Source organism: Sebastes fasciatus, chromosome 24 (assembly GCF_043250625.1).
Source record: "Sebastes fasciatus isolate fSebFas1 chromosome 24, fSebFas1.pri, whole genome shotgun sequence".
NCBI classification, from domain to species: domain Eukaryota; kingdom Metazoa; phylum Chordata; class Actinopteri; order Perciformes; family Sebastidae; genus Sebastes; species Sebastes fasciatus.
In genome coordinates, this window is record NC_133818.1 from 15,888,030 (window position 1) to 15,914,607 (window position 26,578).

At 40.3% G+C, this 26,578-nt stretch overlaps 1 protein-coding gene across 1 annotated transcript in view; it reads right to left on the reverse strand.

The window, feature by feature from the left end:
- Positions 1-23,796, reverse strand: part of chrm4a (cholinergic receptor, muscarinic 4a) — a 41,660-nt gene extending 17,864 nt beyond the window's left edge. The window contains exon 1 of the mRNA XM_074627013.1: positions 23,347-23,796. Coding sequence (XP_074483114.1) covers positions 23,347-23,401 — 55 coding nt within the window. The 5' untranslated portion in view covers positions 23,402-23,796. The remainder of the gene's footprint in view (positions 1-23,346) is intronic.
- Between the last annotated feature and the right edge of the window lie 2,782 nt (positions 23,797-26,578).

Here is a 26,578-nt window from a genome sequence, read left to right on the forward strand (position 1 = left end):
GCATAAATATAAAATAAAAGATTGAGGAAAAAGTGCTTACTAAAGCATGTGATCAATATTTAACAGGAATGAACCAGTAGGTGTGGAGAGAGAAAATGCCTCTGCTGCAGTGGTGGAGGAAGTATTCAGATCATTTACTGATGTAAAAGTACCAATACTAAATGGTACTAATACTCCATTATAATCAAAAGTCCTGCATTAGAAATGTTAAGTAAAAGTATACAAGTATTCTCAGGGATGTGCACTTAAAGAATCAACAGTAAAAGCAGCATGTGTCTAATGCTATATTATATATGTACTATTATAAAGTACAGCATTAGATTATTATTCCTCATGCAGCCTTTTATTCTTGTAGTTGGTGAAGGTGGAGCTCATTTATAACTATTTTAGATAAGGCGGAATTAAAAGGTTATTTCCATTACAGATTAATCTGCAGCTTATTTTCTTGATCAATTAATTTATGGTTTAGTTTGTAAAACGTAAGAAAATAGTGAGAAATGCCTTCACAATTAGTGACACCTTAAAGGCTTCACGTTTGAGAAGCTGAAACGATGAAATGTTGTTTGATTAATTGATGTTTGAGCTCACATTTTATATAATATATTTTTTTTATATTCATATTTTTTTCTTTATCTGTTTTTTATGCAAACTACAGTAGTAGCTACAGCTCTCAGATACAGTGAAAAGTCAAATATTTCCCTCTGAAATGTAGCCGAGTAGAAGTATAAAGTGTCATGAACTGCAAGTACTCGAGTAAAGTACAGATACCTCAATATGTACTAGTTACATTCCACCTCTGCAAGGCTGCACAATCCTATTATTTTAATGACATAAAGTGAAAGAATCAAATCCCCGTCCATGAATATATGGCTTAGTAAGAGGATTCATTGTGCAAAATTGCACCAACCCCCTTGTGCACCTAATTTCAAAGTGCAGATATTCCTTCATAACTTGATCGCTGCTTACTGCCATTTCATGTTCCTCAAGGCTGCAGAGATCAAATATGTTTGAGCTGAAGCTTAACCAGTATAATAGTAAAGAAGTTCCACACAATTAATATGGAACTATATGTTTTATTTATTATTAGGGCTGTCAAAGTTAATAAGAACGCGTTAGCGCAAATTCGTTTTAACGCCAGTAATTTCTTTAATGCATTAATGCAATCAATCTTTCTGAGGTTGTAGCGGGCTCAGTTTTAAAGCTAGAGTGAAGAAACTGGTGTCATATAAACCTAGAAAACCTGATGAATCCATTGGTACTAACCGTGTCATACTAGCCTGTCGCAAAGGAGGCTAAATAACGCTCCAAACTTACGCTAAATTTTATGATAATCACATGCAGTTTGGGGGCAAGTCATAGTCAAGTCAGCACACTGACACACTGACAGCTGATGATGATTTGAGCATATTGTTTTATGCTAAATGCAGTACCTGTGAGGGTTTCTGAACCATATCTGTCATTGTTTTGTGTTAATTGATTTACAATAATAATATATACATACGTTCACATAAAACAACCAGGTTTACCCACTCCTGTGTTGATAAGAGTATTACATACTTGACAAATCTCCCTTTAAGGTACATTTTGGACGGATGAAAAATGTGCAATACATTTGTGATTAATCGCAATTAAATATTTCAATTGATCAACAGCCCTACTTATTACATATACTGCATAAAAGTCTTTCATTTTTTCCCCCATGCATATTAAAAATACAGAAACATCAGTGCATACATATTGCATCATACTGTACATACATTTACACATACAGTTTGGTAGCTGGCCAGCACATAACCATCAAACACATGGATGCACACATGTATCGTACACAGGCGCAACTCCCCTGGTCCCAGTTCGACCATGCGAGGCATCGAGTGGAGAGAAAGACTTTGTTTAAACATGTATGTAATGCATCTGCAGTGCTTGAATCATGTATGCTGCCTCTCTAAGGCGCGCCCCTACTGCTCTCTGACAATGATAAATGCAGGGGGACTGCAGTTACTGTAAATCTGAAATCTTAGTTTGCTGCTATAGAACGGCACCATCGCTGGTGGTTCACTCCAATTTAAACTACAATATTATAATGATAACATGTGAGAATAATACCATGAAGTCACAATTAGCCACAGCTATAATAGTTATATAATCAGAATATACATATGTTAGTTTTTTGTGGAGTTTGCATGTTCTCCCCGTGTTGGCGTGGGTTTTCTCCCACAATCCAAAGACATGCAGGTTAATTGTTGACTCTAAATGTCCCGTATAGGTGTGAATGTGAGCGTGAATGGTTGTTTGTCTCTATGTGTAAGCGGTTACAGATAATGGATGGATATATACATATTTATAGTATATGTAATATATTGTATCCTGCATGTTACAAGTTTATGCATAACAGCTATAATGCCATTTTTACATTTAGTTTTTTGTCTACTGTGTTAAATCAGTTTTTTTCATGTATTGTGCATATTATTATGTTATGTATTATATATTTATATTCAGGGTGCGATTTGCCCGAGGAGATGGGGGGGGGGGGGATTCCCCGCCTCTGGTCTATATATCCCTGCGTCTGCTGAATTTTTTATCTCCGGTGGGGACCAAATTCCTCCCTCCCTCATCGAGATTAATGCTACTTCACCAATAGACCATATAAAATCCCTAAAAATAAAATCTTTTCAAAACTTATCGAAGTAAAGTGCTGCAACGTGAGATGATTCTACAGTGCAAACAGCTATAAAATCAGAAATGGACTTTCACTGGCAGCCTGCGTGCTGTGTGACAACAGAGATGAACGTCTCTTTAATTCTTTTGACATTTTTACACTTTTAATATATGCATATATACTTACATAAAGTTTTATTCATTACAAATATTACTAAATGTGCTTAAATTCTTTCGCATTATACTATAATGAAAGATTATTAATAGACTAACCGATATTATTGGGTGGCCTGTGAAAGATATTGAGCAACATTAGGTCTGTTATGTTCTTAAAGGGCTCCCAGAGCCATGTATACATGTTTTATTCATCATTCATGTGGGCCAAGTGGAGCTAATTCTGGATACAGTGTCTATTGTTTATGTAATACTCGAGTCACTATACTCACAGTTTGAGTTTTTTTATGTAATCATTAAATAATCTCTAATATCATCTATGCAGGATTGTGAGTCGAAACGAAACAAACGGAGAGATAAGACTTTGAAGAGTTCATCAGTTAAATAACAAACTTTTTCGCTTTCAACGCATCTTCTAGTCTCCATCAGCAGATGGCGTTTGTTAAGGTGTCACCACGTCACCTTGTAGGGTGGAATATGACAGGTTATGGTAACTTCTGTCTTTGCTCAGAGTTGGTTTGTGAATTTTCTAAAAAAAAATTCTGTCTAAAACGGCTCTTGCCAAAAATAGAGATCAAAAAAGACATTTCAATTCTATCTAAGGACCCACCCATCCACACAGAAGACTTGGCTTAGAGCCTCTATGAAATATACAACACAGGCTGATGAGAGGCACATTACCATTGATTTCATCACCATCATCTTACACACTGGTATATACAGTACTTGAACAGCGTGCCAGTAACAAGGCTCTAGCCGGCACGCTGTTGCAACATTTATGTCTCTCTAACATGGGCGTACAGACAACCAGCAGCCAGCACTCTATTGAAATATTCATCTAAAATAGACATTAAATTAAATTATACAGCTGGAGATGTTTGCCGGTTTCATTCCTCATTTACCTACTGCAGCTTTAGATCTGAAAAAGTCTAAACGTTTGCTGAATAACACTCAAACAGAATGCTTATAAATCCACGAACATTGTGATGCATCCTGTAATAAATACTGTGTAATCATTTGACATCCAGTAACAGCAAGTCTGAGACTATATTGTGCCTCGGTTTGTCTGGGATTGGACATGTTTTGATGTGTGGGGGATGCTTACGCTCAATGATTTCTCCCCAGAGAAGGAACTGGTGAATAATGGGTGACCTTCCCCTTATACCTCCACGCTGAAACCCGAATATACATGTTACATTTTGAAAAGACAGGCTCAAAAAGAGGAAGAAATACAAAATGGTCCTCAGGGAACAAAGCTGGTCTAGCGGTTTTCCAGCAAACAAGCCCCTGTGGGGCCACTGTGGTTGTTTTTGTTGGAAGTGTGGACGAGAACAAACCAACACTGAACCCACAGGTCCAACTGCTCGGCCCGCAGCATCATCCTGATTATTGGTCCACTGTGGGTTTCTGTGTGCAGGCCTCACTAAGGACGCCTTAAAGACCAGTTGTGCTTGTTATGTCAAGATCAGAAAGAAATTATTATTCTGCTAGCACCACAAAACGTTAAAGCTGTCGTAGGCTGGTTGGAGCAAATATGATTAAAAAAAAACAGGTCGCTATATCCTGACAGTAGTGCATGAAAAGCTGTTTTAGCTGTCAAATGAGAAAGTTTGTGACCAAGTTGAGGAAATACCGAGCACCGCCAAACAGCCGGAGCAAACATTCTCATTTTACAGCGAAACAGTACACTACAAGATGTTTCTGAGAACATTTGAGGCGAGATATAGACATTACAGTAACAGAATATTGATTCATATTTGATCAGCGCTGCCTAGTTTGACCGTTTGGAGTGATTGACAGCTGCTTCCGTTGAATGAACAGCCAATAGGAACGCTCTCTCTCTGAAGTGACCTGTGATTGGCCAAAGTCTCCCGTCACGGGCTGGACTTTTTAGAGCCTGAAAACGGAGCCATGAGGAGGGGCAGAAGTCTAGTTTTCTCGCAGAACACTTGAATTACAATATGCTGAAAGGTTATTATTTTGCCGACTATGTTTGGTAAAAAAGTAAATGAATAAAATAGGACAGAAAGTCTTTATTCCCATGGCTTATTACAACTTTGCTTTATTTTTTTAGCTCTGATCTTTATTGGTTAATATATATAATATACATTTGGTATATGAACTCACCAAAGCTGCTGAGATTTAAATCGGATAAGGGTTTTTTATTTCCCACCCGACCCATTATGAGAGCCAATCCAAACCATCTGACCCACGAACCGCCAACTTTATGCATTAGGCTATAGTAGAACAATTGTCAGGACTAAGGTCTGAGAAAAAGACAGAGACAAGCGGACTAGAGCACTGTGGCTCGCGTTGTGTTTGTGTGTTAGAGAGAGACAGAGAGGGGAAGAGAAGGTGAACTATTGCACGCATTGTTTCTGCAAGTCATTAATAACTTATTATGGAACAGTTTGTTCAGGAGTGAGTCCCAGTTTTGTTTATCTCGTGCACACTCACAAAGACGGACATGCATGTGCACGCCGCATTCCTACCAATGGTCATACTATTCTGTTCCAGAAGGGACACCTTCAAAAAACTCACATCCCTACTACTAGTTTCTGTTCTCTTATATTATTTGTTTTTCTCCATGTATATAAAGCATAATTTGGTCCCCTGCTATAAAATTACAAGCTATTATTATTATTATCTAAATGTGGTGATAATGTGCCAAGAAATACAGCAGTGCGCCCACAAATGCAGTGCAGAAGAAGACTGCAAAAAGACATTGCAGGATTTAAAATACCTAAAAAAACTGGCTTTGCAAATGTGGTAATTCACACCGAATATAACCGAACATTAGTTTTGTTTACAAGAAAACTCCACGGTGCACCTTTTAAATGCACGTTATGGATGCACCGTGATCTGAACCACCACGATATGAGACCAGAAATGCAACACAATTTTTCTTCTCATGCATCCATCCATCAAACAGTGAAGACCAATGAAGAAGAATAATAACAATATGTTTACAGATTTTACAGAAACCAATTAAAAAATGTCTTGGTGCAACACTACAAAGGCGTTGGGGGTGGGAGAACACACTCATATACGCTCAGCAGAGATATCGAACATGATCAGACCAGCTAGATTCCAGTGGCACTGATCAGTGGTCAGTGGTAATGAGCAGATTCTCATCATAATGATCCCACTCTGGAGCCCGTTAGGCTGTTTCAACTTCCAACATCACAGCCCCTCTCCCCGCCTGAGGGTCTGCCATGCAAAGTCATTGTCCTTTTAAATCTGTTTTATGTGTGTTTATTTTTATTTTTTTTTATGAATTTACTGTGTAAACATTTCTCTGTAATTCTAACTGGAGTATTAAACATGGTTAGTTTGCCTCATGGGGTGCACTTGACTGCTCTGACATCCATAATCCCCGAAAGCACTGCTGTTGGGCTAGGCAGTGCAGACTTGGTGACGTGGGAATCTCCAGAGAATTTCTGCTGTCGGTGCAGCTATCACACAGAGATTCTGGGTTTTAGTCCAGAGATGTTGGGCTACTGTATCCCCAAAAGAGACAAGAAAACGTATTCCAGAAAATGAGTCGGAAACCAGCAGGCAGGGAGGAGTACCTGTGAGGGTTTCTGGACAATATTTGTCATTGTTTTGTGTTGTTAATTGATTTCCAATAATAAATATATACATACATTTGCATAAAGCAGCATATTTGTCCACTCCCATGTTGATAAGAGTGTTAAATACTTGACAAATCTTCCTTTAAGGTACATTTTGAACAGATAAAAAGTGTGCGATTAATCACAATGAACTATGGAATTGATTGACAGCCCTAATAGATAGATAGATAGATAGATAGATATTTGGCCCATCCATTTGACTGCACATATCCCCATACATTATTAATTTAGCTCCTGCTTGGGCAGACTGTCAGAGTCACTATTAAAAACAAAAACTTGACACTGACATGTCAAATTGCTGCAGTCTGCGTTTGGACCTGCTGGGACAGTGTGCACCGTTTCGCCTCTTAGCGGTAGGAATACATCATTCACTGCCCTTAAGCAAGACACAACGCCTTAGAACTGACCGCAGGCTCTGTGCTGTGGAGGCCTATTGCTTCTACGGTGTCAGGGCTAGTCAATTACAGATGACTTTTTCTCACAGGGATGTTTTGGTAGACCCAATAAAATCGAATTTAACTAAATTAGTTCGAAGTCAGAGGACATCTGGTGAGCGTCTCTCACTCCATTTCTGTCTTTGTCCGTCCGTAGACACTATCTCCTCACTTTCTCTTCATCTCTACATCTCTCTCTCTCTAACCCTCTCTTTTCCCTTTGTGTGTGTGTGAAGTAGAGAGGGAGTTTTATACCCCCCCAAGCACATCATAGCGTTGCCAATCCATACTTCACAGTGCAAGGCCAGCAGCGCTCTGTGTGAGCATGTGTGTGCGTGCATGTGTGTGCACTAGCAACATTAGCTATTCTATTTGACACATTCACACTGTAATGGAGCTTCTCTCCCTTTCTAGCATCAGTTCGCCTCTTCAGCTCCAGATATCTCGCTTTATTCCTTTTTTTGTCTTTCCCCTTTATATGTTGGCCCGGTTCCACAAGGGGGCATGAGACTAAATGTTAGACCTGGTCCCATCACAAATACAGGTTCCTTTACTGGGTTCTGATGGGAAATAAAACAAAGAGTCTAGAGTCGCACTAAGGCAATCTATCCAGTAGTTGTTAAGATATTTCAATCTGCACCAAAGTGGTGGACCAAATGACCGTCAATCGATTCAAATATTTTTTAATCTGTTCAAAATGTAACTTAAAGGGAGATTTGTCAAGTATTTAATACTCTTATCAACACAGGAGTAGGTAAACCTAGTTGTTTTATGCAAATGTATGTATATATTTATTACTGTAAATCAATTAACAACACAAAACAATGACAAATATTGTTCAGAAACCCTCACAGGTACTGCATTCAGCATCAAAAATATGCTCAATTCATCATCAGATGTCAGTGTGTCAGTGTGCTGACTTGACTATGACTTGCCCCCAAACTGCATGTGATTATCATAAAGTGGGCATGTCTGTAAAGGGGAGACTCGTGGGTACCCATAGAACCCATTTACATTCACATAGCTGGAGGTCAGAGGTCAAGGGACCCCTTTGAAAATAGCCATGACAGTTTTTCCTTACTAAAATTTAGCGTCACTTTGTTGCGTTATTTAACCTCCTTTGCGACAAGCTAGTATGACAAGGTTGGTACCGATGGATTCATTAGGTTTTCTAGTTTCATATGATACCAGTACCTTCACTCTAGCTTTAAAACTGGGCCTGCTACAATTTCTGAAATATTGATTGCATTAATGCGTTAAAAATGTGAATGACCACAACTTCAAGTTGGTAGCAAATCTAAAGGGCAAGTGTTTCTGGAGTATTTTAGATGTCCATCCTCCATCTCACACACACACTTTTTGTGTCAGCAGCACATCCTGACTTACTGGAAGAGTCAGTGCACCATTCAACCAGCATGTTTCAGCACAGAATAGATCAAACACAGACTATACACCCAAATGTCTGAGTCATCATCAATTAAACAATCACACATTTCAGATCACCCCTCTTCTTCCCGTCAGTAGTTCTCACATTGTTCCAGCCTTTGCTGCAGTCACCTAACTCTCCACTTTCCTGCACACCCACCCCAGTTCGGCACCAGTTCCCCGTTAAGCTGGTGGTATGCTTCTTGGGGCAGGCACCGCGTCGCGCAATTTGAAACATCAAGGTCTGAGGCCACACAGTTCTTTGTTGATGATTGGCTCATTAGTCAGTAGTCAGTGGGAACCCCAAACCAATCACTTCCAAAACACACTGATAATCACATAATCATTGTATAAAGACCATAAGAACATACAAATCTAGTAGAAAAAGCACATATGCTGTAAAGGTTTTAACTAAGAACCATCACATTTGGCTTTTCCTGCTTTTTTCTTCTACAGCAGCCTTTGCCATATGCTTGCTGTAGATTGGTCCACAGTGGATGAAAGCTTGGCTCAGGAGGTCCATATATATATGGTAGGTTACAAAGAGACTCTCTGGGCCGACACACATTTAGTTCAGCTCTTGCCAGTAGTACGGTAGACTATGCCAAAACAGATCTGGACCCGATGCCTCTCAGAGCCTTCACAGTCAACCCACTCACGCATTATCGGATCACAGTAAGATCGATATCTATTTGAAGAGGGCACACGCTAACTATGAACCCAGAAAACTGTGCAACATCACACATTCATATAGATGGAAATCAGACAGCATGGAGAGCTAAAAGGCATTAGCAAATCCCAACATCCAATATTGAATTGATTTCTTTCTTTCTGAAATGTTTCCCCGTGATAATTATGTTGTAAACTCTGCAGAGGAGAAAATTAATGTGATCTTTGATGAATGGCATTGTTATCACAAAACTGAACTGACTAAGGTGCGTCGAGAGTAATGGTGGGAGTATGGCCGACGTGACCCGGCACAATGACACAAGAACTCTGCTGAGAGCAACAAAAAAAAAAACGGCTGGAGCCGCAAAACATTTGAGCATTGTGATGAAGGTAATACAGTTTATAGTCTAAGTATATAGTATAGTCTAATGTAGTGAGGGCCAAAGTGCAAATGTACTACAGAGTATTAGTGCCACATTGAGGGATAAAAACATCTGAGATTTACAGAATAAACGAGAATAAAGTCGTTATGTTACGAGAATAAAGTCATAACTTTACAAAAAAAAAGTCGTAATATTATGAGAATAAACTCATATTACGAGAAAAAAGTCAGAAGTTTTCGAGAAAAAATAATACGTAAAATTACTACTTTATAGTATTATGACTTCATTCTCATAATACTAGAACTTTTTTTCTCGTTAACCTATGACTTTATTCTCGTAATATTATGACTTTATTCTCGAAATCTCAGATTTATTTTTTTTCCTCAATGTGGCCCTAATACTCCGTCGCCACATGTGGCTCTGGAGCCGCAGGTTACTGACCCCTGCCCTAACTGAACAAGAAATAAGAAAGGAAAGGCCTGTGCAAGTTTTATTGATTGATTTCAAGAAAGCCTTCGATACCATCTGGTACGAAGGCCCCTTCTACAGGCGAAGTTGTCACGATGCCACCTTAGTGACAGTATCTGTCAGACAGTCTTAGTCTGCTAGTCCTGTCTGTCTGTGTCTGTCTGTGTTTGTCTGCACTGAGCTTCAGTCTCTGCCGGATCGTCTCTCTGTGGAACAGTTTGTTGTAACAGTGAAGTCTAGCCTTTTGATTTTATCAGTTTGTTGTTACCCGTCTGCCTGAATCAAGCCTAAACCTCTGTCTCCGTCTGCACAGTTCAGCCAGCCTGCCACGCCAAACCTAACGTGGACGCTAGTCGTTTTCACAAGAAAACAGCTTTAAAATTGCCTTAATGCAGAAGCAGTCCCAGACTCAACACCATGTGCCTTCACACCAGCTTCTTCCACACCTTGTTCACCAGAAATGTCACTTTAGGTTAGGGTAATTAAGCACAATGATGTTTAAAAAGACACTTTTCAACCATGTACTGTTCTATCCTCTAGAGCCATTTAAACAGGATACACTTAATGCTATTAAAGTGTTGCTTTGTGATTAACATCGGCACTAACAACTCCGGCAGCACAAGTTCTAATGGGAAAGAATGAGATGACCTTTGTTGCATTATTTCTTCCACTAAATTCCCTGGGTGTCACATCAGAGATTTGCCCAGATGCACTTCCACTGGAGCTGACCTTATCTACATTTCATCAGCACAGTCCCGTGTCCTTAAAAAAAACTCATTTTTTTGCCGCCATCGGTGCATATTTCTGTGTGTCTGCACATTGCACAGCGAAGGTTATTAGGCACCATCTAATGTTCCCCCACATCTAGATTAGAACAATTTTAATCTAGTGAGCGAGACAATATGTCTTGCAGCAGCACAATAACATCCAGTAAAATAGGTCAGGTTTCAGATGTCTTTCTACAGTTACTACAGACATTAAAGTATGCAAAATATCTCTATAATATAGGAAGAGTGCAGTATAGTGTATGTAGGATGTTGTACATTTTCAGTTAATTCAATTAACCCCCTGTGACATGTGATCCCGACCGACTTAACTGTCTTTTAGAGGCTGTAGCAGGTTGAGTTTTAGAGCTAGAGTGAAGGTGCAGATATCATATGAAACTAGAAAATGGAAAGGAATCCATCGGTACTGAACATGTCATGCTAGTTTGTTGGGAAGGAGGCTAAATAACGCTCCAAATTTAGGCTCTAATGATGTTAGTCATAGTAGCCATTTCATTATATTGAGGCCATTTTTTTAAACGTGACCTCACTGTATAAAATGACCTGTGGTGACCTCTAGGATAATCACAGCCCCATGAAACTTTACAGCCGCAAACTAGAGACTTAGAGCATTCAGAGGATGGATGGCTTTTCTAGCTAGATTGACAGTAAGGGGGTTTCTGAGCAGTTTACACAACACAAGTGCTCGCCATCCAATCGCCGAAAAATATGTAGAAATCTCCACATGTCAAAAGTGTTTGAACCCAAATCACAGCATGGCTTCTTCTATGGTGTTTCTAAAGGTCTAGGTGTCTTAATGTGGTATTTTGGAGGGATATTGATCATTTTTATCAATTCTCCAGTGATAAAAAATTGTTAAATTTAGCACCAAATCTGTGTAACAAATTGTAACAACCCAGTTTATGAGACATAATAGATGGGGATGGACATCATATACTTCCATCATAACGTTCTAAACCCTTATGCACTTTCACTATTTATTTTAATTAATTAATTCTATTGTGGGTCTCAGGGGGTTAAGATGGTATATGTTGGCCAGCACGAACCAATAGCGAGCTCCACAGCATTATACTCGCCACTGTTGCTCTCAGAAAATAAATATTTTTTTCCAGACCTTATCCTTGCTATTGCAGTAAGGTTACATCACTGTAATGTACCGATTGATCTAGTGCTGTGGAATGTATAGTACACAAAATGAATCAAGACAACAGGTAGATATGGAGGAAGAGTTTCCATCAACATGAAATAGAAACAGAATGTTCTTGCTGGAGTAGTGTATAAAACATGGAAAAGTAGAAATAAAGTCTCTAATATGAGCCTGTGTCAAATAAAGCCCAAGTTCAAATAGTGGCTGTTGCTATCTTCACTCGATCTAGTAATAAGCACGTTCTTTTTAAATGATGATGATGGGTAAATTAATTAATACAATATTAGCGATGTTAGCACAATCAGTTCTAATCCTACCAGACTAGTCGTCCTTCCTCTCTAGCTTTGAACAGTTGGAATAGATCCTGCCTCTCGTCAAACCCCTACCCCCTAATTCCTCTATCGCCCCTCTGCATCCTACCCTCTCTCTCTCTCTCTCCAACTTTACATCCCTCTGTGCCCATTTCGATGCCAGCACACAGGGAATGTGCCAGTAACAACATCTGGGACTGACACATACACATTCACGTCCAGACACACATACACAGCCACACAGTAAATGCAACATGGCAACTGCAGTATCCTGAAAAACTAGGCCATTACAGGATAGAAACAGAGTGTAAGATGACAGCCGAACTACAGGTTGTAAAGGATGCTAGTGGAACTGTAAGGCTTCAGTAGGAGGGTCTGTTGTTTCAATATGCAGCACCACCAAAACATATATTCAAATTCTGAATCAATTTGAACAAAGAAAAATGTCTCTCCATTTTACTCTTCTCTTTCTGCTAGTGGAAGCATATGTCCTCAGAGACTAACACTATAGCTTATTCAAACACTTCACTAATCATCTATTAGCATCTATAACATTCTAAATAATGAAAAATACAAGTTCTAATTTCTGTGACCTCAAAGTGACATCTTCAGATGTCTTATTTCGTCTCACCAACAAAAAAACTGAAAGTTTATAAAGATATCAAACAAAGTAAAGCAGCGAATCCTGACTTTAGAGAATCAGGAAATGTGACTGAAAAGTGATCAAAAATAGTCTCATTTAGCTGCTTGTTAGCAACCGACACGTAAAGGCTTCAAAATAAATTATATCGTAGAACAAAACGTTAAAATCTCTTGAGCTTGTGTTAACCACAGACCTTATTTCAGACATCTAACTAAAAACCCATTGACTTCCAGACGAGGGGACCGGAAGTGCTAAAATGCTGACTCATTTCCGGGTTTTAGGACTCATTCCTGTAGCTCTCTATTTCCTGTTGAACAACCAGATATGTGTGCTGCTAAATTGACTGCATTTTGTTGTCCCTCTACAACACAGGGCTGCACAATGAAATGTGAGTCGTAGTCCCTTTATGCTACACAAGAACAAAAAATTGAGAATATTGGTGACTTTAATTTAACATAACCCCAATAACCCTACACAACAAATTTTTTTCTTGGGCACTCGTCCCAAACACAAGCACACGCTCGTGCGCAAACACACACACACACGACCACTGCAGACAATTTTAAAGCAGACAACTGTTATGCCACCATAGAGAGGCTCACCATGCAACTCCCATCCTGCAAACCAGCCTCAGATCAGCACCACGGACAGCAGCCAGAGAACTAATTTAAACCAGCCTCAGATCAGCACCATGGACAGCAGCCAGAGCGCCACATTTAAACCAGCTTCAGATCAGCACCATGGACAGCAGCCAGAGAACTAATTTAAACCAGCCTCAGATCAGCATCACGGACAGCAGCCAGAGAACTAATTTAAACCAGCTTCAGATCAGCACCACGGACGGCAGCCAGAGAACTAATTTAAACCAGTTTCAGATCAGCACCACGGACAGCAGCCAGAGAACTGATTTAAACCAGCCTCAGATCAGAACCACGGACAGCAGCCAGAGAACTAATTTAAACCAGCTTCAGATCAGCACCACGGACAGCAGCCAGAGCGCCACATTTACACCAGCCTCAGATCAGCACCACGGACAGCATCTGAAGCGCTAATTTAACAGCGTGCCCTGAACTCAGCAGCCGAATGTTCTCACAGATACAGATTACATTAGGTGCACATTTTACAACCTATGAGATTACAATGCTATAGATTTAAATCCCTGATCCCACTCCATAATAACAAAAAGAAACCAGTACTCACCCATTAGAAGTTGATCGTACAGGTCTTGTGCTCCGCAAAGTCATTAACAACACTACTTTATGAACCATGTCCTTTTTATTGGAATGTCCTGGCCGTGAGTTATGGCCCTGATTGGTGAAGCTGATACCTCCTCTTTTCACAACAAAAACCTAAATAAGGTGGCAGCTGGCAGGAGGGAGATCGCCTGAAAGTTTCCTACTGCTGTTGGCGATATTGTATGTCATTTACAGTAAATATCACAACATAAAATGTGTTTTCTGTTTATAAAGTACAAACGTATGAAGATAAGTGGTTCCGTCTCCAGTCTGATCTTGAGCTCACACTGTTGCCCCTTCCCTCAGGTCCTCCCTCTCATTCCTGATGACCACTAACTTGTATTTATATTTTGCTTTCATGTCATTTGCTGTGCATATAGGTGTACATATAGACATATGTGTATATGTACATATGCACATGTATTGTCATAACATGACTGCCATCTATGAGCCTGATTAATTCTTTCATTTCAATTCATCAGGTTTTATTCAGTGGGTGGTATGAGCTGTAGGAGGCTGAGGAGGTTAAAAGAAACTAATCAGACGGTTTTATTGATGGGAAGGCTAGAAGTTTGCATCATTTGACATCCGCCCTGCACCTCCTGGCCAGCCGACTATAAAACAAAAGTCACTGTGGTGTTACTCTTCTCTTGCTCTCTTCTATCTGCCTGCAACTCGACCGACCTGTTGCCCAGCAGGATTCTGGGCCCGCTGAATCCCCGAGCCGCACCGAACGTGCCGAAGGCCGGCATCCATCCAACTTTGAAAGAAAGAAACTCTCAACCACATCTGGCAAACGCTGCCACAATCACTCCAGCCAAATGGGAGTGAGCGAAGACCCAGCTGCCTGCTGAGAGAGAGAGAAATGGACCGATCGATTCAAGCCCAATTTGCCACATGGGACGGAGCGGGCCCCGAGAACGCCCGAGAACACCCGAGAGCTCTAGGGAGCACCGAACAAGAATCAGCGACTGCTCCACTGCAACTTTCAGTTATCCATTAGAACCGCCAGGAGAAACACCACATTTTCCTGGGTTAGGGGGGTTGATGCTACAGGATACTTTGATCTACCATCAAAACAGAATATTCAAATTGCCTAAAAAAATCTCCCCTCTTAGTTCCCAAACTCCTTCAATCATGAACTGTTCATCGCTGTATTCATTGCGCTCATTCATCATTAATTCATTTCATTTGCATGTTAGTGTTAGCAACAATTTATGGGACATAATAGAGCATGGGGACGGCCATCGCAAACTTCTACCATCATGTCCTAAGCGCTGATACACTTTCACACTTTTGACAGTTAATTCATTTATTAATTCATTTCTATTTCTTATAAATGACTAGAATAACTTGACACACAGTGCTGAGCTGCATCTCAAATTAATCTTCAAGTTCCCAGCTTTCAGATGATGTACACCACTTCTATGTGACATCTACTGTTGACTATTTATCTCCCTCTGAACATCCCCTGTCCCTTACCCCGTCCGGGATGGGAAGGGGTTTTTAAGAAAAAAGAAAGATCTGTAATGAGAACTGCTTTTTTAGAGCTGGAGAAGTGTCAGTGTATGAAAGGTCTGCATGTAAGCAAGATACGGTTTAAATCTGGAGGCCAGTAATTAACATTCAGCAGCCTGCAGACTGATGACAGTGATCTGCATCACATCCGCACAGCGCTGTTCCAAGTGCTTTCTTGCTAGCATGCTGAACAACGGGACTGTTTTGCCGCTGACCTCCCTCACATACAGTGAGCTCAACCCACTGGTAACCCATGGCCAGTTGACACTGCTGCATGATGGGGAGGGCAGGTACAGGACAACAAGAATGCATCTGCCAGAAATGACCACAGATACATCCAACTCAGCGCTGACCTCTGGAATATACCAGCTGTCTGTGGGATCAGTCAGAGGGGAGCAGTGACAGAAACAGATAATCTAGGTCGTGGGAAAAGGCGAACGCATGGTTTTTGTGCGTGCACCTCGTTTATACGTCTGGCCCCTGATGTTATTCCATGCATGTTGCTGTCCAGCAGACATAATATAGGGTGTACACAACGCATTTCATTTGATTTAATTGATCAAATTAATTTAAGACTACACTGAGAGTCTGTTATTACTGAACCCAAAGCATCTTTATTCTCACTTCATCAGAGCATGTATGTGTTCCTTACAGTAAGCCAGCAGTATATCCAGTTGATCCCAACAGAGGCAATATGTTGCACTGCAGCCAAATTCACTCTCAAAAAACTGTCAAGTTACTGTTAACTTTAGCAATCTGTAGTTTAAATAGAATAGGATGATAGATGCACAACTGAAACTGACATTTGTATAGCCACAGGTGGATGATGAGGAGGTGTGTTATTCTGCAGTGGCTTTTGATAGAGTTACTATGGACTGGCTACTTCTTTAACCCTTCTGAGACCAACTTTACTGTCTTTCAGAGGTTGTAGCAGGTTCCGTGTTAAAGCTAGATACAGATATCACCTGACACTAGAAAACCTAATGAATATATTGGTACCATGTCATGCTAGCTTGTTGGGAGAGAGGCTAAATAACGTCCCAAAGTTAGGCAAAATTTTGGTGAGGAAAAACTGGCATGGCCATTTTCAAAGGGGTCCCTTGACCTCTGACCTCCAGATATGTGAATGTAAATGGGTTCTATGGGTACCCACGAGTCTCCCCTTTACAGACATGCCCACTTTATGATAATCACATGCCGTTTTTGAATGGTGTATTTGAATATTTCTGCATACTGGGGTCCCTAAACAGTCTTGAATTGCATAAACTAAGTATCACTGTAAAGCTGAGACTCTTGTGGATCCAATGAGCCCAACTGTATTCATGTCTGATGATGTTAGTCCCCATAGAAGACATTTCATTGTAAAGAGACCATTTTTTAAAAATCACAGCCTCATGAAACTTTACAGCCACAAACTAGAGACCTAGAGCATTCAGAGGATGGATGGATCAAACTAGAGACCTAGAGCATTCAGAGGATGGATGGATCAAACTAGAGACCTAGAGCATTCAGAGGATGGATGGTTTTCCTAGCTAGATTGACAATAAGGGGGTTTCTGAGCAGTTTACACAACACAAGTGCTCGCCATCCAATCGTCAAGAAATGCAATTCTTGCAGAAATCTCAAAATGTCAAAAGTGTTTGATCCCAAATCACAGCATGGCTTTTTCTGTGGTGTTCCTCAAGGTCTTGGTGTCTTAATGTGACATAAAAAGTGTTAAAAAATTGTTAAATTCTGAACCAAATCTGTGTAACAAATGGAATAAACCCATTTTCTGATTAATGACTAGAACAACTTGACAAACAGTACTGAGCTGCATCTCAAATTAATCTTCAGGTTCTCAGCTTTCAGATGATGTAAACCACTTCTATGTGACATCTGCTGTTGACCTGCTATCTCCCCTAAAGACCCCCTAAAAAAGACAAAAACAGGTCTATTGTTGGTCTCAGAGGGTTAACACCATGGAAAACTGCCACTAATCAAATCCTTAGTAACCAACATAATTCCAAGATGACCACAGCCTCCACTCTTTTTGGAGGATATATAACAGCCAGCTTTCAAGCTTACAAGAGTGACTGTGTGGTCCTAAAGAGACAGATTTAGAGTTAAATGTCGAGAGTTAAATGGATAGATCGATACCCTTTCTCCTGTCTGTCCTTCAAAGCTGCAGCCAGCGGCCAATTAGCTTAGCTTGGCATTAAGACTGGAAATGGTAAATGGTAAATGGACTTGCATTTAGATAGCACCTTTCTAGTCTTCACTACACTACATGTCAGCATTCACTCATTCACACACACATTCATACACTGATGGCAGTGGCTGCTATACAACCTGTCCATCAGGATCTAATCTAAATACTCATTCACACACCGACGGCTCAGCCTTCCGTGGCAGTTCTGAGTTCAGTATTATGCTCAAGGAACCTTCAACATGTGGACTGGAGGAGCCGAGGATCAAACCTCCAACGTTCTGATTGACGGGTGACCTGGGCCACGGCCGCCCTGAGGAGAAAACAGCCAGCTTGGCTCTGTTCGAAAGTAAAGAAACCCACCTACCAACAACCCAACCGGTCGAGGCAGATGGCCGCCCAGCCAGAGCCTGGTTCTGCACAAGGTTTCTACCCGTTAAATGGGAGTTTTTTCTTGCCACTGTCACATAAGAATGCACACTATGTAAAAATAAATTGAACTGTTAAACTCACAAAATGTTATGTCTTGTTTGTTCAACAGAAAAGTTAAAAAAATGTGTGGTTTTACAAGAGGTTATGTGTCCAGCTGTTTATTGAACGGGGACAGTGACTTCCTGGAGTCTATGGCTGGTTGCCTGGCAACCTCCCATGATGAAAAGACAAGACTCTCAGCAGAAAAGCGAATACGAGTATTTCCAAAAATGTCACACCATTACAGTAAGACTTCAGTCCGACGCGATAATAACGCGTAAATTTGTTTTAACACAATAGATTTCGGAGGTTGTAGCTCAGTTTTAAAGCTAGAGTGAAGATACTGGTATCATATGAAACTATAAAACCTAAAGAATCCATCGGTACCATCGTGAAGGAGGTTAAAAAACGCTCCAAACTTGCGCAAAAGTTTGTCGTGGCCATTTTCAAAGGGGTCCCTTGACCTCTGACCTCCAGATATGTGAATGTAAATGGGTTCTATGGGTACCCACGAGTCTCCCCTTTACAGACATGCCCACTTTATGATAATCACATGCAGTTTGGGGGCAAGTCATAGTCAAGTCAGCACACTGACACACTGACAGCTGTTGTTGCCTGTTGGGTTGCAGTTTGCCATGTTATGATTTGAGCACATTTTTTACTTTTTATGCAGTACCTGTGAGGGTTTCTGGACAATATTTTACATTATTTTATGTTCTTTTTTTTAATTTCCAATAATAAATATATACATACATTTGCATAAAGCAGCATATGTGCCCACTCCCATGTTGATAAGAGTATTAAATACTTGATAAATCTCCCTTTAAGGTACATTTTGAACAGATAAAAAATGTGAGATTAATTGCAATTAAATATCTTAATCGATTGACAGCTCTAGTATTATCAGCAAGTGTGTTTTACCTCTACAAATCTGTTCAAAATTAAACTTCTATCAACCACAAACAGGCGTTGATCAGCTACACTATTAGAAATGCAACAGAAGACAAACAGCTGGCCAATCTGTTTACAGCAGCCAAACACGGTGGCCTCAGAGGATTCATCACACAGTTTTAATTAAAAAAAAGCTAAAGAACAACCACCACAAGTACCCAGCATAACACACAGTAATTTCCAAATCAAGGATTCTAAACAAATACATAATATTAATGCAATATTTAAGTCCTAAATCCAGTGTAGCACTGCTCAGTGACTGCAGGTAGCCTTCATTTGTTCTTTTCTTTGACCAAACTTTGTTGACCAAACCTTAACAGAACAGCCCCCTCTAGTGGAGCCAGCACTACAGGTTGTTACAAACTACTAAAGCAGGTGTGGACTGCAAACAATCTCATATAATACACCAACATTAGTCATTTCCTTTGTATGGATCCATATCCATGCATACACACTGTGCATCCATTCCCTGCACCCACAGTGATGGAAGGATGGAGCCGGTTCAAGCATGTATCAGGCCCAGAGCAGAGGACACCCCCTGCTCAGGCTGCCAATCTTCGGAGCATTCTAGCAGCGATGTTTCCTTTTTGTTGTCCTCATCGGACGTCATCATCATCAGTATCGCAGATTTATGCACTTTTTTCCAAATTTCTTCCTATTGTTTTTTTTTTTTTTGCAGACATGGCAAAGGTCGTCTTATCAAATGTAGAGCATAACTCAGTGTCCGTGACATTAAAATAAAAACAGAAAAAGGACCACCTCTTACCGCCCCACCCCATGTTGGTCTTGGTTGCATAAAAGGGAAAAAAATAAAATACAAAAAATGAAATAAAATAATAATAATAATAATAATAATAATAATAATAATAATAATAATAATAATAATAATAATAATAAAAATTAAAGCTAAATCCGTTATTTGATTTCATATAGTTTTTTTTCTCTATTTTATTATTATATTTATTTATTTACTTTTTCTAATTATTTGATTCTATTTATTATTATTATAATTATTATTATATTCTATTTTATTCATTTAACATGAACATCTCCATAAGTTAGTTTAGTTAGTTTTGGTTGGTTTAACCACATTACCTGTACATGTATGTTTTTTTTGTTTTTTTTGCAAAGACCAATAGACACACAGAGACATGCATTTATATTTACATATACACAAACATATATCCACCAATACATACAAGAAATGAATGCTTCACACACGCTGCTGCTTGCTGAAACACATATTTTTCTTCCGTCAGTATAGGCATGTTCTCACGTATACACACCCACATCCAAAATTCTTCATCCACACACATAACCATACATGTGCACACACACACACACACACACACACACACACACACAAACACGCCTTTACACCGCAGGGATCTGTCCTCAGCAGGAGCAGGGATGTAAATAGGATAGAATTAGAAGAGCAGAAGGAAAGAGGTGAGGAGAGGGAAGCGAGGAGAACAGAAGAGCTGCTGATGGAGGGGAGGAGACAGGGGAGGAATCAGAGAAAATGGAGTAGAGGGGGAACGTTACATCAACCCCCTGATGTTTTATCTAGAACTCAGAGCTGTCAATCATTCTACCGTACTGAGTCTCGCAGCCGTTTGCCTTCCGGGATTTTCTTTTTTTTTTGGTATCCAAGTATTAACTCATTCCCCCAGTAGTTTGCGGTAGCATAAACAGCCAGGAAAGACATGTAAAATGATGAAGACCTTCAATTAAATCATATTTGAATACTATAAACATACACACTGAGTGACAGTGAACAGGAACTGCACCACATTGTCGGGTGTGTCTAATATTTTGCTTCTCCATACAGTATGTGTGAATAAGTTGGAACAATTCCATTAACACCTTTCAGTGTGATGCAGTCTAATACAAAGAACTGAAAAAGCCACCTGCATACAACTACAGCAGCAACACAGTCTCACGGCGGTTCGTTAATTAGTCACAAAATGTAATCTATTTGATTCGTGTACATTTTTTTTCGTGGCGCACAGCACGACTTTCAACAACACGTGACGCATGTGTCTATTTCCGCTCCAGTCTTTTCAAAATAAGACTACTTAGTTAGGTTTAGGGAAAGATTGTTGTTTTGGCTTAAAATAACACCGGAAGTGTTGTAACTTAAGTACGGAAGTTCAGTGACAAAAACTACTTAGTTAGGATTTGGAATAGATTGACTTGGTTAGGCTTAGGCAAGAAACGACTTAGTTAGGTTGAGGAAAAGATCGTCTTGGTTAGGCAACAAAGTACTTAGTTAGGTTTAAGGAAAATATCGACTTGGTTAGGTTTAGGCAACAAACTACTTATTTAGGTTTAGGAAAAGATCGACTTGGTTAGGTTTAGGCAACAAAGTACTTAGTTAGGTTCAAGGAAAAGATCGACTTGGTTAGGTTTAGGCAACAAACTACTTAGTTAGGTTTAGGGAAAGATCGACTTGGTTAGGTTTAAGCAACAAACTACTTAGTTAGCTTTAGGAAAATATCGTGGTCCGGCTTAAAATAACTCTGGAAGTGACGTAATTTATATGGAAGTTACGTGGCAAATAAATCAATTTTGACTTGTGATTTCACACAGGACACGAACATCGGTCTCCTTCCCAGTTCACAATTACATACAATTTGATGTATGTGAAATTCGTGTCTATGTACACGGATCAATACATTCAATTTCATGACTATTTCACGAACTTCTGTGTGACTGGGCTGAAAGTAGCAGCCTCGGTAAAAAATGAACATGTTAAATCAATAAGTATCCCTGTGTGGACCGGTCAGTCACTCAGTGTTTTCTAAAGGTTGATAAACCACATTCACTCCTATGTCTCTCCTCCACCCTCCTATGTCTCTCAGTATCTTTCCTTTTCGGTCTGCGTGTCTCTCACAACACACACACACTGTGGGATCCTCACAACATGCCAATCAACTGCCCTGAGGCAGATTGGAGATTTGCACAGTGTTGAAATGAATTTCCACATAACATTTCCTATATATTTATATGTTGTATAGTCAGTTTTTACACTAATTATCTTGTATTCTTCTCTCTTTAAGCCTTGCCGCTTTCATATTCCATTAAAGACATGAAAGGAGATGTGGAAAAGAAGAAGAGATGGAAATGGTAAAAGAGACGAGCGGAGTGGAGAGGGGAAGGAGGAGAGGAGGAGTTTATTCAGGCTTTTTAATCTCTGAAAACCTAATTCTGTTCATCTCCTCTCACCCTTTTTGTTATCTCCTCCTTCACCACCTCCTACCTTCCTACGCCCCTTTCCTCATCATCTTCGTCTTTCCTCCTCTGCCCTGAGGAAAATCTGCTGCTCGCATTGTTTGCATTTGGATTTACAAAAACAACATGCCCTTCAACCATTTCGACATGGTCATGAAGACGAAAAACAGGATCTCTTCAACATGATGTTCAGATTATCACTTACCTGCTGATCCAAGAACACACACACACACACACTTATCTTTTTTGATATATTTACTGTATTGTTATTGTTGTTATTATATATATCTTGTCCTAATTGTTTATCACTATTATGTAGTCATATTATTTCTTTATATTAATCTTGTCTCTAGGTGGAGGTTTCAGATATAGGCACTGTATATTATTCATTTATTTTGTTGTTATGTTGTATAGTCTTAAATTATGTAAAACAAATAAACAACAATAAACAACAGTTATTAGTTAAAAGGGTAGAAAAATATCAATCTCCTTATGAATAAAGAATATGGACAAATTTCATTTTTTCCTATAGGAAAGAATGCCACATGTCTATTCCACATATTTAACCTGCCAGTTGATGGTAAATATGTTGACCATGTTATGGTCCTTCATTACAATAAACATTTTGCCTCATGATGTTTGACACAACCAGCTTGTTTTTAGTCATCAATATCTACTGAATTATTTGTTTTCAACCTTTTTTTCCACATTTTCTTAACATGAATCAAATGAATGTTGAATGCATAGTTGGCTTTTACATATCACTTCTCTTAACCAAAGTGCATCATGATGCTTAGTGAGAGATAACTCACTTTACGCACCTCTTTAGGATGCCACAGGCTGCATCCCATTGGCAATCACAGTATCTGAATGCATTTACATGACAGTGTTACATGAGAATAAGCCATGTATTATATTCTGAGGTTATAATTGACCTGCCGTCCTTTATTTATAGCTGTACATGATCAAATTCTTAAGGAACAACTGTGCGTAAATTACGCAAATGAATCCACTTACCATTGAAGTTCCAGAGTGGCCGAAGCCCCTCAGCTGCGTTACTGTCGTTACTCATGTTGCATGTCGACCTGAACACCTCTCTGCTTTATCTCTCCACTTTCCTCTCCAAGTTTTCCTGCCGGCTGTCGCACCAAAATCCCGTCCGCAGTCCTTCTTTAAATCTATATCCTTTTTATTTCTTTATTTCCTCCTCCTCCTCCTCCGTTGTATTATACTGGAGTTTACTCCGTGTTGTTGGTCCTTTGCTCCTGTTTGTCTCTCTGGTTATGATATATCAACCAATTTGGATATTGCAGTGTTCCTCTCTTGTCATTTGATAGGAACAAAAAATAATAAAGAGGAATAAAAACACAACATTAACTGATCACTTCTGAATTACTCACTGATTCTCCCTGGAAATAGAAATGTGGCCGCTCAGCTTCTCACGCTGGCGCACCAGAACGCGCTCCTCTCATTCAGAGAGAGAGAGAGAGAGAGAGAGAGGGGGGGGGAGAGAGAGAGAGAGAGAGAGAGAGAGAGAGGGAGAGGGAGAGAGAGACAGAGGGGGGATAGAGAGAGAGAGAGAGAGAGAGAGGGAGAGGGAGAGAGAGACAGAGGGGGGAGAGATAGAGAGAGAGAGAGAGAGAGAGAGAGAGAGACAGACAGAGAGAGAGAGAGAGAGACAGAGAGACAGAGAAAGAGAGAGGGAGAGGGGGGAGAGAGAGAGAGAGAGACAGAGAGACAGAGAAAGAGAGAGGGAAAGGGAGAGAGAGAGACAGAGAGAGAAAGAGAAAGAGAGAGAGAGAGAGCAAGAGAGAGAGAGAGGGAGAGGGAGAGAGAGGGAGAGAGAGAGAGAGAGAGAGAGAGAGAGAGAGAGAGAGAGAGAGAGAGAGAGAAAGAGACAGGGAGAGAGAGACAGAGACAGAGAGAGGGGGAGAGAGAGGGAGAGAGAGAGAGAGAGAGAGGGAGAGAGAGGGAGAGAGAGAGAGAGAGAGACACACAGAGAGACAGAGAGAGAGAGAGAGAGAGAGAGAGAGAGAGAGAGAGAGAGAGAGAGAGAGAGAGAGAGAGAGAGAGAGAGACTCTTGTGTGATGTCATTTTCTTCAGCCAGTCCTCAGTGGCTGAATCTCTGTTTAGGGTATTTATCACAGTGCTGGTATTCTAAATGTATAATTACTATGTCATCACTAACATGAATTCCCTCCTCAGAGAAGTGGGGAGTTTAATATTTTCTAGTTGTAAGGGGAAAGTGAAATGGTATCACAGGACAAAAATATTTTCTCTACTTGGGGTGACCAGATCCCAACAAACCAAATGTGGGACAAAGATTGTGTGGGACAATGTGGGACATGTTACCAAGGCTGAGAGGTAGTCTACAATTCTGATATAATGTCTGTCTAACTTAAATATTTAACATTTCTATTCTGCCACTTATCTTGTAACATCTCTGTGCTTTGCCCAGAACGCATCCATAGATCGGCACGTCTCTTTTTGAGCCGTGCGTTACTTGTGAGACTCCCATCGCTTCATGTCGTATTCCCCACCGGCTTATAAATACTGATGAGTAGTTCCACAATCTTTGTTGTAGCTGCTCTTCCTTTTCTTTGTGGTAGTTTCCGTCATATTTTCGCCTAAATCTGTATAGCTTGTGACTTGCAATTTTCCCTGTTGGGCGTAGCAAAGACAGGTGAAATGTTAACCTGCACTTGACCCACGTGTGAGCAGTTTGACAGCAAGCACAGCGCCGTGATGACAGCCTTCCCTGCTTTCTTCACAGCCGTTGGATAAAAGCTAGGTTTTAAAAAGTGGTTTGACTTTTTCGATTAATTTGAGATGCAGCTCAGCTATGTGAGTCTCCAAACGTAGAATGGGAGTCAGAGCCTTCAGCTATCAAGCTCCTCTTCTGTGGAACCAGCTCCCAGTTTCAGTCCGGGAGGCAGACACCCTCTCCACATTTAAGAGTAGGCTAAAGACTTTCCTCTTTGATAACGCTTATAGTTAGGGCTGCCTTTGACCAGCCCCTAGTTCTGCTGCTATAGGCCTAGACTGCCGGGGGACTTCCTATGACACACTGAGCTCCTCTCTCCTCCTGTATATATTCATGTCCCATTCATTGTCACTAACTTCATTTCTTCCCCGGAGTCCTTGTGCTTTCTCGTCTCGCAGGTAACCATGGAGTGGGGTTATACGTGGAGCGAGGTTATACCTGGAGCAGGAGTACAACTGGAGCGGGGCTGCTGGGCTATTATTGTGTTTTCTCTCTCTCTCTCTTTCTCTCTCACTCTCAGCCCAACCGGTCTCGGCAGATGGCCGCCCACCCAGAGCCTGGTTCTGCTCTAGGTTTCTACCCGCTAAACAGGGAGTTTTTCCTGGCCACAGCGCACTCCGGTGCATTGCTCTTGGTGGGATCTCTTGTTGGGTCTCTAAACTATAGAGTACGGTAGAGAGACCTGCTCTCTCTACCTGCTGTATAAAGCGTCTCGAGATAACTTCTGTTATGATTTGACGCTATATAAAAAAAAATTTAATCGAATTGAATTGAAATTGTTCTAGTCATAAATCAGAAATAAACATGAATTAATTAATTAATTATAATAAATTGTTAAAGTGTTTAAGTGTTTAGAACGTTATGATGGAAGTATATGATGTCCATTCCCATGCCCTATTATGTCTCATAAGTTGTTGCAGCAATTTTTGGGGTTGATACCATTTCTTACAAGGATTTGGTGCTAAATTTAACCATTTTTTATCACAGGAGAATTGATAAAAATGATCAATAATCCATCCAAAATACCACATTAAGACACCAAGGCCTTGAGGAACACCATAGAAAAAGCCATGCTGTGATTTGGGATCAAAACATTTTGACATTTGGAGATTTCGGCAAGAATTGCACTTGTGTTGCGTAAACTGCTCAGAAACCCCCTTATTGTCAATCTAGCTAGGAAATCCATCCATCCTCTGAATGCTCTAGGTCTCTAGTCTGATCCATCCATCCTCTGAATGCTCTAGGTCTCTAGTTTGTGGCTGTAAAGTTTCATGAGGCTGTGAATATCCTAGAGGTCACCACAGGTCATTTTATACAGGGAGGTCAAGTTTAAAAAAATGGTCTCACTACAATGAAATGTCTCCTCTGGGGACTAACATCATCACACATGAATACAGTTGGGCTCATTGGATCCACAAGAGTCTCAGCTTTACAGTGATACCCAGTTTATGTAATTCAAGACTGTTTAGGGACCCCAGTATGCA